The 10,097-nt window shown below is 44.3% G+C and overlaps 1 protein-coding gene across 2 annotated transcripts in view; it reads left to right on the top strand.

The window, feature by feature from the left end:
* Positions 1-1,232: 1,232 nt before the first annotated feature.
* Positions 1,233-10,097, top strand: part of sema3c (sema domain, immunoglobulin domain (Ig), short basic domain, secreted, (semaphorin) 3C) — a 33,443-nt gene continuing 24,578 nt past the window's right edge. Inside the window, exons 1-2 of one of the 2 annotated variants that reach the window (XM_046378464.1) lie at positions 1,233-1,442; positions 5,297-5,470. In XM_046378464.1, the coding sequence (XP_046234420.1) occupies positions 5,335-5,470 (136 nt within the window). In that variant the 5' untranslated portion in view covers positions 1,233-1,442; positions 5,297-5,334. Of the gene's footprint in view, positions 1,443-5,293; positions 5,471-10,097 lie in introns of both variants that reach the window. The other variant, XM_046378463.1, reaches the window with a different exon arrangement.

The raw sequence follows: 10,097 nt of genomic DNA, 5'->3' as shown, positions 1-10,097 counted from the left end.
CATTTAATTTACCCGCCAAGTCTTTGTGGACTCCTGACTCCTCTGGTTTGGGCTTGTGTTGAAGCTACAAATATGTGCTGCGTTTGTGTTTGGGCAGGTCTGGCATGGGTTCGACCCTCTACGTAGTGTTTTAGCTCCTCGTGCTGAGCAAGCTTTCCCCACTGAACCCACTGAAGGCGAGCGTGTCTTAAATGTTTCCGAACATGATATCTCCCCCTGCGAGTCGGGTTTGCGTGCTTCTGGTCTGAAACCGAGCGTGCTGCTCTCACCAAAAGCATAATCCACAACAACTTTTTTATGGCTGACCACATCGGATGAAGAATGTTCTGTATTACTACATTACTTCACAATCTATTGTGGTGATGAAATCCATCACTTCTGTGGCAAGGCTACACAAAGGATGACATTTGAATGCACTGAACAGTAAGGGCAGTATTAAGGAAAGACTGCATCAGCAAAGGGAAAAGGAATAACTCCTCTGTTTTGGAAACGCTAGCTACGTGGCTCTCAGTGCTGGTCTGCTGACTGCCCCACCTCTTTGGTCCAGATTATCCTAACAGTTACGAGAGGGATTGGCATGAAATTTGGTACAGACGTTCATAGTCCCCAGAGGACGAAACCCACTGACTTTGGGCGCCCTTTGATTTTTACCTCACGAGGTCAGGATGAATTTGATAAATATGGTGATTCTTTAGCTTCTCATACAGCACCATCAGGTCAAAATGGTTTTCCCGTCAGCCTCAGCTCAATTCTGAGAGCTGCACAGGTCTGCTAAGCTCGCTTCAGTCTCAGTCCACACCCTCAGATCTTCAGCCCCAGCTGACACTGACTTTGTCTTGTTTTAACCATTTTCAGTATGAAACTCCATAACTGACTTATAATTTCACTGCAAAGCTGACGACTGCTTGGGTGTTAAAATGGTTCCAGCACATACTTACAAGCTGATTCACTACTGGGGGAAAAAATGACACTTAATACGCAGATGGAAATAACATTTTTTTTCCATTCGTATCATCGAAAGCAGCTTCAGTCCTGAATGTGTCTGACCTTTCTGTCTTCTTTGAGGTACGAGTCCCCCACCTCTCTGATGATTGGAGCTGTGCATGTTAAAGTTTGCTGCCTGGTTAACAGAGGAGGGGGATCATGGACGGGAGGGATGGGGAGGAGGGGAAGGAGGAGGGGGACGTCAGCGGAGAGTGTGTAATAGGACACCAGCCCTCTCTGTCTTTTCGCTCTCCTCCCTCTCTCCTGTCTCCTCTGCTCTCTCAGTCAAGCCTGCTCTGTGAGCACTTAGATGGAATAGCAGCATTTTTCTTCTGTGGTGTCACTGGAGGAACAAGGTGTTTTAAAGAGGGGAGGGGGAACGATTAAATAAGATCCAGATCTGGTTTGGTACCCGGCTCTGCTCAAGCGGGACCAGCACTGGAGGGAGCCCCTGAAAGGTGAGTCCTGATCCAGAGGATCTCTGTGAGTAGAGGGTCTACCTGCTGTAGCGCACCGCACTGTGGTGGAGCAGATCGCACAGTGGAGGCAGTGAGGAGGTGGTCGGCAGGGGACTAACAGGTGCAGGGGTCCCACCAGCGAGAGCTGGTGCGAATGGCTGGAAGTTAACTCAAGCGGAGTCGGCCGAATTTACCAAATTTCCCTTGCTGCTCTTTCTGAATCTTGTGTAATATTACAAGTGAGAGCTGTGACGTGCTGTATTTCCATGGCACAAATCTATTTTAAATACACTTTAAATTTCCAGAATATGAGTCATGATCTTGTTGCAGTTCTGAAGCTGCTAAAAACAGAAATGAGTTTATTTTTTTAAAACAGTATATGATTTGGTCAGTATTTTAGTATTTAAGTATAGTATTTTTCTTGGTCAGTACAGAAAAGGTTTCTGGTCTGGTCTTGTTAGTCTTATTTGACCCTGAGAAGAGGATCTCATGGTTTGAATGCTGCAACACAAGACTCACATGTCATTCAGTCAGTAGATCTAAAGTTTGAATACCTGAAATGCACACATTTAGCTGTTGTCGGCTGTCCCTGCAAGTCGTGTGAGGGAATGTGTGGTTGTGACAGAGCAGCTGACGACTGAATGACAGGGTGTGGTATGTCCTGGTAGAGCCGGGACACGGCGAGCAACATGCAAGTTGTTTACCATTTCACTGTTAATTCTTGTTCTGCGGTCAAGGGAAAAAAATAGAGCCCTATAGTAAATAATTAAGTCTGTGAAACATAATTCCAGATTAGAGGTCTCTTCTAGTTAAATTCATGTGTTTAAAGCATTAACAGGAGCAGATATGAGCCAGACGATCCCAGTCCCGGTCTGAGAAGACTATTTGCTTGTACAGCCACGCACTTTTCTACTTTCATCAATATTAGTTTTTGAGCGGTGCCTCTGAAATGGTGAGATGGAAAATTCATTAGGCTGTCAGCCAAGGAATGCACAATAAACACAATTATCATTGCACCCCACTGGAATATAACTCTGCGCTCACTCAGGCTGACCTCGTTTGTGGAGACATTTAATTGCCGCCGCAGAAATTCCTGGCAGCCTCTGCGCTGGAATTTCAGGACTTAGAGGAGCTCAACAAAATTAATTGATGTATTTATTATTTTTGTTCATGGCTACAAACACTGATGCACCTTATGGTCATCCACACCTTCGAAGGAGGCTGGTAGTGAGCTCATTCACGGTGGTGTTCATGAAGCAAAGCAAAGCATGTAAAGCTGACCTGGTGGGGTGTCACAGGACGCTCTGAGGGAGACCAACTCCCTTGACGATGAGTATAGCAGCTGTGAGACCAACGTTTCCAGACGTGAGCCTCCCCTCTCCTGGGAGATCACCCACCTCTTTCTGCATGCAGGGAGGGTTAAGGTGTGGACAGTAAACACTTTAAAGGATCGATTCACTCAAAATAACAAAAAAACCCATTCTCACTTAGGGGTAACTCAATCCTGACGCCAGTCAGGAATGTCAATATTGGACGTTTCTGTAAAACCCCAGCTTACATTCAGTGACCACATGTTTTTAAAATTCTCGCTTTTTACTATTTCTGCACATGCCAGCTAGAATATGGTTCAGGTTAAGGAAAGATTGTGGTTATGACAATAACCTATGGGTGTAAAGTTACGTTTAGACAATTAAAAACACTCAGTTGAAGTGAGGTGAAGCAATGTGGTTAAAGCTAGTAAAAAGACAATTGGTTAATTGGTCTGTGTCAGGGTGCAAACTGCAGTCGCCTACGCAGCCTTACTTCCACCGTCGACACACAAAAGACGCAAGACTTAACTGCGTTGGCACTGAATCACGACATGTGGAATTATGCAATATGGATCTAATTTCAAGGATTGCTAGTTGTTTTTAGGGGATTTGACATATCCTTGTCTGCCCCCATCTAAATACAGACTTAAGTTTGCATTTGCAAACATCAGAAAACATCACTAAAATGTGTCATTCCTGACAGTGAGGTCGTTGTTACTGTGGATAATCCACCAGACAACAGCAGTTCACACCGAATTAACTCCACACTAAAGAAATTCTCCCTGTTCTCAGAGCAAAACTTTGACTTAAAGGAGGACTTGACCTGGACTTGGCTACTGTGAGATCTGAAAGTAAAAAATAAAAAGTTTTGATCCGATGAAGTCCTGAACAAAATGTTTGTATGGTAAGAAAGGAAATGTGTGCAAAAATTTTTCATTTTGGGTGAGCCGACCCTTTGAGAAGGCAGGACAAGAGCTGAGCCTCAGGACGGGATCAGATCCGGCCAGCTTGGAGGCTAAAGTTGTGAGAGACGCCCGAGCTGAAGCAGGCCCTGGGGGAGGTTATGGTGTGTGTGTGTGTGTGTGTGTGTGTGTGTGTGTGTGGATGATGCAGCAGGAGAGGGGCTACAGCCCAGCGGCTGGGGCCGACTGGATGAGCCCTCATGCTGTTTTATTTCTCTCAAGTGCAGCCAAAGAGCTCTCATTCCTCTGCAGTTTTCCATCTGTTGTCCCGATGCACCTGAACTGTAGAATTCCACCTCAGCTATATATCACGCTTCACTCCACCACACACACCCGTACGTAAACCTATTTGTACACTACGCCCCTGAGCTGAAATTTTCATAGCGATCGTGCAGCTTTCCTGTCTCTTGGCCATCAATTTTTCATTGCACATCTATAAGACATGAGAGCAGAGAAACACCCCCCTTGTAAAAACATTATATTCTTTTAACATGTAAAAAACTTTGTCTTTTAGCCACTGCTTCGTGCTTCGTGCACACAGGTAGCATAACATCCAGTTTGTTTGGTGGTTAAAACAGCCTTTCTCCAGCTGAGGAGCTGTGCACTGCTGGAGCTGGTGCACCACAGACTCTGTACAGTACCTGCCCCTATCAATAATTGAGCTGCTCTTGTCCTGTTATGGAAAAGGAACAAGAGGAGGCTGAGGGGGAGCAGCGTTTCTCCAGCAGCTCTTTTGTGCAGATTTAACTCATCCATATGTAAGAGAGGTGCATCACAAGGATACAGTTAGTGAAGAGATTTGGCTGACATGTTGTGCTCTGATCTGCGTCTTCATTTGGTCTGTGGTGAGCTCAGCTTTACTGGACCGTCAGCCTGATGGCTTAAGTGTAAATCACGTGTCAGTTATTTCTGTCCCCTTGCAGAAACTGCAATGGCCAAGATTGTATTTAATTTAAATATGACAAGAGGCATATGAACATGAACATCATTGCAGTATTAACTTGATAGTATTGTATATTTTTCAGTATATTAGTGGCAGTTTTTCATGGTCTCATGGTCTAAAGATTTGCATGGCGGATCTGTCACAGGATTGCTGTCTTTGTTACCACCGCTGGGGACACCAAACCAAGATGCTATGCAATAAACTGAACTGAATTTGATCGAAATGTAACGCTTTTCAAAATCTATAATGGTGATAATGTCGTCCACTTTTAGCACATTACTCACAGGAAATCTCTCAGCATTTTTATAGCATCCGTCACCATATTGTTTTTGTTTGTTTGATTGTTTGCAGTTCCATCATTCCATCATTATTTTGTCAACCTAATTTCCAGATGCAGCAGCTGTTTTTGTCAAATAAATGAATGAATAAATAAGCTAAGCTGGTCGAGCACCAAGCGGCAGACGGTCCAACATAGTAAAGCATTGAGCAGCTAAAGGGTCAAATATTTCCATCAGGAGACGCTGAAGAAGTGGTTAGTTTGCTTTGGCAAACACACAGATGCCAAACTTATATTACAGATTTCCAAAAATCCAGGAAAAATGTCCTGAAACTCTTTCCTTTTTCCAACACCTCCAGCAGGCAGGCGTGACCGGTCGGGCTTCCTGAGCGGCGCAGTCATGGGCAGGCCGGAGGGGTTGGCCAGGCCACCTCTGGTGTCAGCCATGGTGCTCTCCCTCCTGGCTCTCTCTCTCCTCTCCACCGGCGTCTCCAGCCTCCCACAGCCCCTGCCAAGAGTCTTCCTTTCCTTTGAGGGTAAGAAAAAATAACAAACAAGCACCCCTGAAATGAATGTAAAGCATCAGCTTGGCCTTCGTCCACCTGTTGTGTTTCCCCGCAGATGTAATGAGGTTGCACTGTGTGTGTTTAATGCTCTAATGCTGAATGAATGCTTGATAACCAAGGCAGAAGCCTGAGGGCTGGATCGTTATGGACTAGTTTACAGCTCACCTAGACTCTGCAGATCTCTGGCAGCTATGCTTTTTTTTTTTTGGATCACATTAAGTTTGTGTACACAGTCGTAAAAAAAAACACACGACATGCCTTGAAGCTCCATTCTGGGAAGAATCTTTGTCCGTCTATTGTCCTGCTGTGTGTCAGCAAAAAGTCAGACCTCTGCAGGAGGTGGCACTACTTTACTACGCTGAATCTGTTCCTAGTTAAACTTTAATCACACACCCCCCTCCACAGTGCAGGCTTGTGGGTATTGTTGCTGTCTCTGGCTTTGATTCTCTTGTTTTTCTTTCACATAGATTATATTATTAATTTTTGTTGCCCCCCTGAAATGACAGTGTAAGGGAAGGTTTAGTTTGTGTTGGTGGACTGGCCGATCACTCAAGCCCCAGCAGTAACCTTTTCGCAGTGGCTGGATAGTTTGCAGGGCCTGAAGGAGACGTTTGATCACCTTTCACTACCTCTCGCTGTGGACGAGGCAGCGCAGAGCAGCTGAGGCTGTCCGTCAGCAAGGCTTGTGCACTGAGAGAGAGTTAGTGAAGCCTTACAGCGTGAGGCTAAAGCAGGTCAACTTTTCCTTTCTCTTTCTTTTCGGTGGATAGATTTGCCTCACTTGTGCCACGTCTTCCCCCAGTTCTATCTTTCACTCTCATGCCTCCTCTTTTCTTTTAGTGCTTTCATATTTCTCTGATTATTCTTTCATTCCTTACGACTGAACCAGCCGGCAGTCTGTTCCTGCTCTGAATACCATGTGAGTTGTTAAGGATGACTGTCAGGGAAAAAAAAAAGGCAAAACTATCACTATAATAGCTTCAGTTTTAACTCACTCCTCACTTCTTTAGTGTTTCCAAACAGCCAGCTTAAAAGGTCAGGGGTGGCTGTGCTGAAAATGAGCCAATCCCGATAACCCTGGAACGCCTGATTCCCTTTCAGAGTGCGGATCAGATGTGATCTGTGTTGGTCACTGCAGTTGTGTTTTACAGCAGGGAGGACCATAAAAGGAGAGTTTGAGTTTGGTATCTGCAGTGCGCTAACCCTTCAAGAGACTCGGAACTTTATTCTTAATGAGTGTTTGTCTGTGTGATGAGGTAAAAGCGTGTGTTTTACTGTGTCGTATTACCCCAGGGATACATTTAGGAAAATTCATGAGGAAAGAGCAGCACGAAGCAGGAGGATGTTTGTTCAAAGATGAGTTTCCAGCTTCAGGTGTGAATTTACATTCCAGCTTTGGTTTAGCACATGAGCTCAAAACATGAGGGAGCTATGAGAAGATGCACCTTTTTGTTTCTGAGTTAGAAATCACTTCTGACCGAGGAGGATGAGGGTCATGACTCCCTCTTTCAGCTTGGGTGAGCACCAGATGTAGGGGGACTTTTGAAACCCAAGGTGGAGGCTCACTTCTTCTATAAACATTTGAAGTCCTTGCCGAGGGAAGAATCCAGGCAGTCTGGGCTATATCCAAAGCAGCCAGAAAAATGAATGAAGACTCATAGAAGACTGGAGGAGGGTGTCCCAGAGGGGAGGAAGGTGCAGGTGGTTTGGCACCTGCTGTGTGGCCAAAATTTTAGCCCTGTAGTCCGACTTCTCCCAAAGACCTGTTAATCATTACAGGCTGAGCCAAACTAAATCAAGAAAACAAACCAGTAAGGCAAGACTTTGGGGTTGTGCATAGATGTGTGGACGCTGGAATATCCTCCCTCTTTTCTTCTTCGTGTCACTGCTGAAATCCAATCCAGGGGTAGAGCAGGTTCACGGGACTCGCGGCGCAGCCTCACATCCTACAGAGAAGTTGCTGCCTCTGACATTCCTCTCTGCCTCACTCTGCTTACTCTTGTATTCTTCAGGCAAGCACAGCCAGACCACAATTAAAACCACATAATAAACAGAAAAATACAGCTAACCCAAATAATAAACTCTCAAGCGGTGCTTTTCTCTTCAGTGCCTCAGATAATAAACTGTTACCCCCCCGCTTCCATACAACAAAGATATTTAGGGAAACCCAGTGTGATAGGAGATAATTACCTTCTGTGCATTTGCTTTAAATATTAAAGTGTCTTCTCAACATTTATTTTGATCTGCTTCAGCACATGTTTGACTATAATTGCTGAGAATGAGTCTGAAACGCTACAGTATCTGAAAGATATCAGAAGGATTTCTGAAGGTTTGACAGCAGCCTTCTAAGTTTTCTTTCGGATAAAGAAATCCCAGTAACTTCAAGAAGCTTTTCTTTTTTTTTGAAAATTAAACAGCCCTTCAAATTTCTTTGTAAAGTACTTATTAGAGTTGTCAGTCTCTCCAAAAGTTAAATATGGAGCTAATGCTTGGATTAGCTCAAATTCAATGTCCAACTCACACACCCTCATCCCAAATTATGATGCAGACTCTTTCATGGTTTCAGCATTACCTCTTGCAAACCATTAACATATTGCCACACTCACATTTTTTTCATATGCTGTAAACTGGAAAAAGATGTTACCAATACTGAGAAACCAACATGTTTAATATGTTAATTATTGGTTCTGCTACTGTATTAGAGGTTGGCCCTGCTGTTATATCAGCCTCATTTATCCCTTCAGTTGGTAGGTGGGGCAGTGGTCTGTGTTTATGTTCAGGATCATTTAACCTCATCAGCGGTCTCACCCTGTCCTGGCAAATCTCCACTACTCAATACAGTATTAACTTCGAAATACATACAGTGTGCATGCCAAACCATGGAAGATGTTTATTTGAAAGTGAGCGAGCTTTTGCATGCTTTCGTGTGGATGATGTAGATTTTGCACACACACGCTTGGCCGAGAGCCTGCGTGACACATAGCAGAGGCTGATTGAGACGATGTCTGTAATTTAATGAGCGCTCCCTCATGCTGGTACGGGCCACATGGGCTTCATTCGCAGCCTGAACAGAACCAGGCGTGGAGACCAGGAACCAGGCGTCAGAGAGCAGATACACCAGATCCCTGTTAGCTTTTATCATGCCTCATTACTACCTCCACTCACCCCTCATTATTCATACAGCAATGATACTGTTTTTGCACTGTAGGTGGATGTCAGTCTCTTAAGGATGTTTACTTGGCGGTGGTGAGGCTTTGCAGAAGAATCCATCGGACAAAGTGGATGTTTGTTCGTGTTAAGTGCCTGGACGTGCATTCCTTCGACTTTATCGCATTTCAGTGGCAAGACATTCTGCTGAATCATTGTTAGGTGGTTTCCAGCTATGCAAGTTAAGAAAGAAAGTCTACAACTGCCTTGATAAGTGGAAACCTCTAATATCTGAAGTCCAATAAAACCGGAGCTTCCATCAAATATCAGTATGAGTGGAAGGAAAAGGCACAGGTTTTTTGTTTGCCTGAGGTGTTACTGCTTCTAATAAAGAATGTCACATTTTATTGAAATGTCTCTAAATGGCCTGTTAAATGAACATCCTGCTCGCCCAGCAGCACAGATACTTGGGTGATTGCAGGCACGTGTTGCCTTTTGTGGTCAACAAAAGGTCAAAATGCCAAAGATCAAGAAGCCAGAAGTGGGCCAGGATGTCTACATCTGCTAAAGGTTCATTCTTTTTCTTCCCAGGGCGGCTTCCTGTCTCTGTTTTACATTAGACCTGCACATTAGCATCTCCACTTTCCTGCAGTAAATATGATAAATTCTGTGAAGTAAAGAGAGAAGCTTTGCGATTCAGGGGAATTCCTGGCAGGACAAAGAACTGGCTTGCCAAAGCTGTCGGCAAACAGACACAGATACATCCTACAAATAACTAATAGGTTAGCAGTAAATACCTGGTGTATATTGGTGCATGAACAGATCTGCTTCTTTGTGTGTGTGTGTGTGTGTGCATTTCACTCACACTCATGTCCTAGGATGTCCATCTAATAGCCAGAGTTGCAGCGTGGACGTTTTCTGCAGGTGGGTTAGTGAGTACAGTGAGCTCCAGCTTGCATTGCCTTGGGGCTGACGGCGTGTGAGATGTTTGACAGCTGCTCTGTCAGTCTGCTTAGTCTGTCCGTCTCCCTGTGTTTAGCCATTCCTGCGTCTGACCTTGCTTGCCCTGTTGAATGTTTTATTATTCCTCCTCCGCAACATGTTGAAAGGTAATCAATGCCTATCAATGCGAATAAAGACGGTATAGCTTCAAGGATAGCCAAGGTCAGCTGGAAAATCCTAGGCATTATCACAAATCACCGAGCTATTCTCGTGAAAGTATTTATGCAAGTTTGTTTGTAGGCCTTCCTTTGTTACATAAAGTATTTTGTAAGTTTTTGAATTGTTCCGCTCTCATACAGGAGCTTTTCCATGTGCTGAGCAGAGTTTAACACTGCAGGGATAAATAAAAAAGGTGCATTTACTATCTCTGGATTAAGGCTCAAACAGATTCCTTCTCCATTGTTGGAGATATTTTAGGATTTGAATGGATTTTCTTTAATAAACACCA

Source organism: Scatophagus argus, chromosome 22 (assembly GCF_020382885.2).
Source record: "Scatophagus argus isolate fScaArg1 chromosome 22, fScaArg1.pri, whole genome shotgun sequence".
NCBI lineage: Eukaryota > Metazoa > Chordata > Actinopteri > Scatophagidae > Scatophagus > Scatophagus argus.
This window is presented reverse-complemented; position numbering and strand designations above follow the sequence as displayed.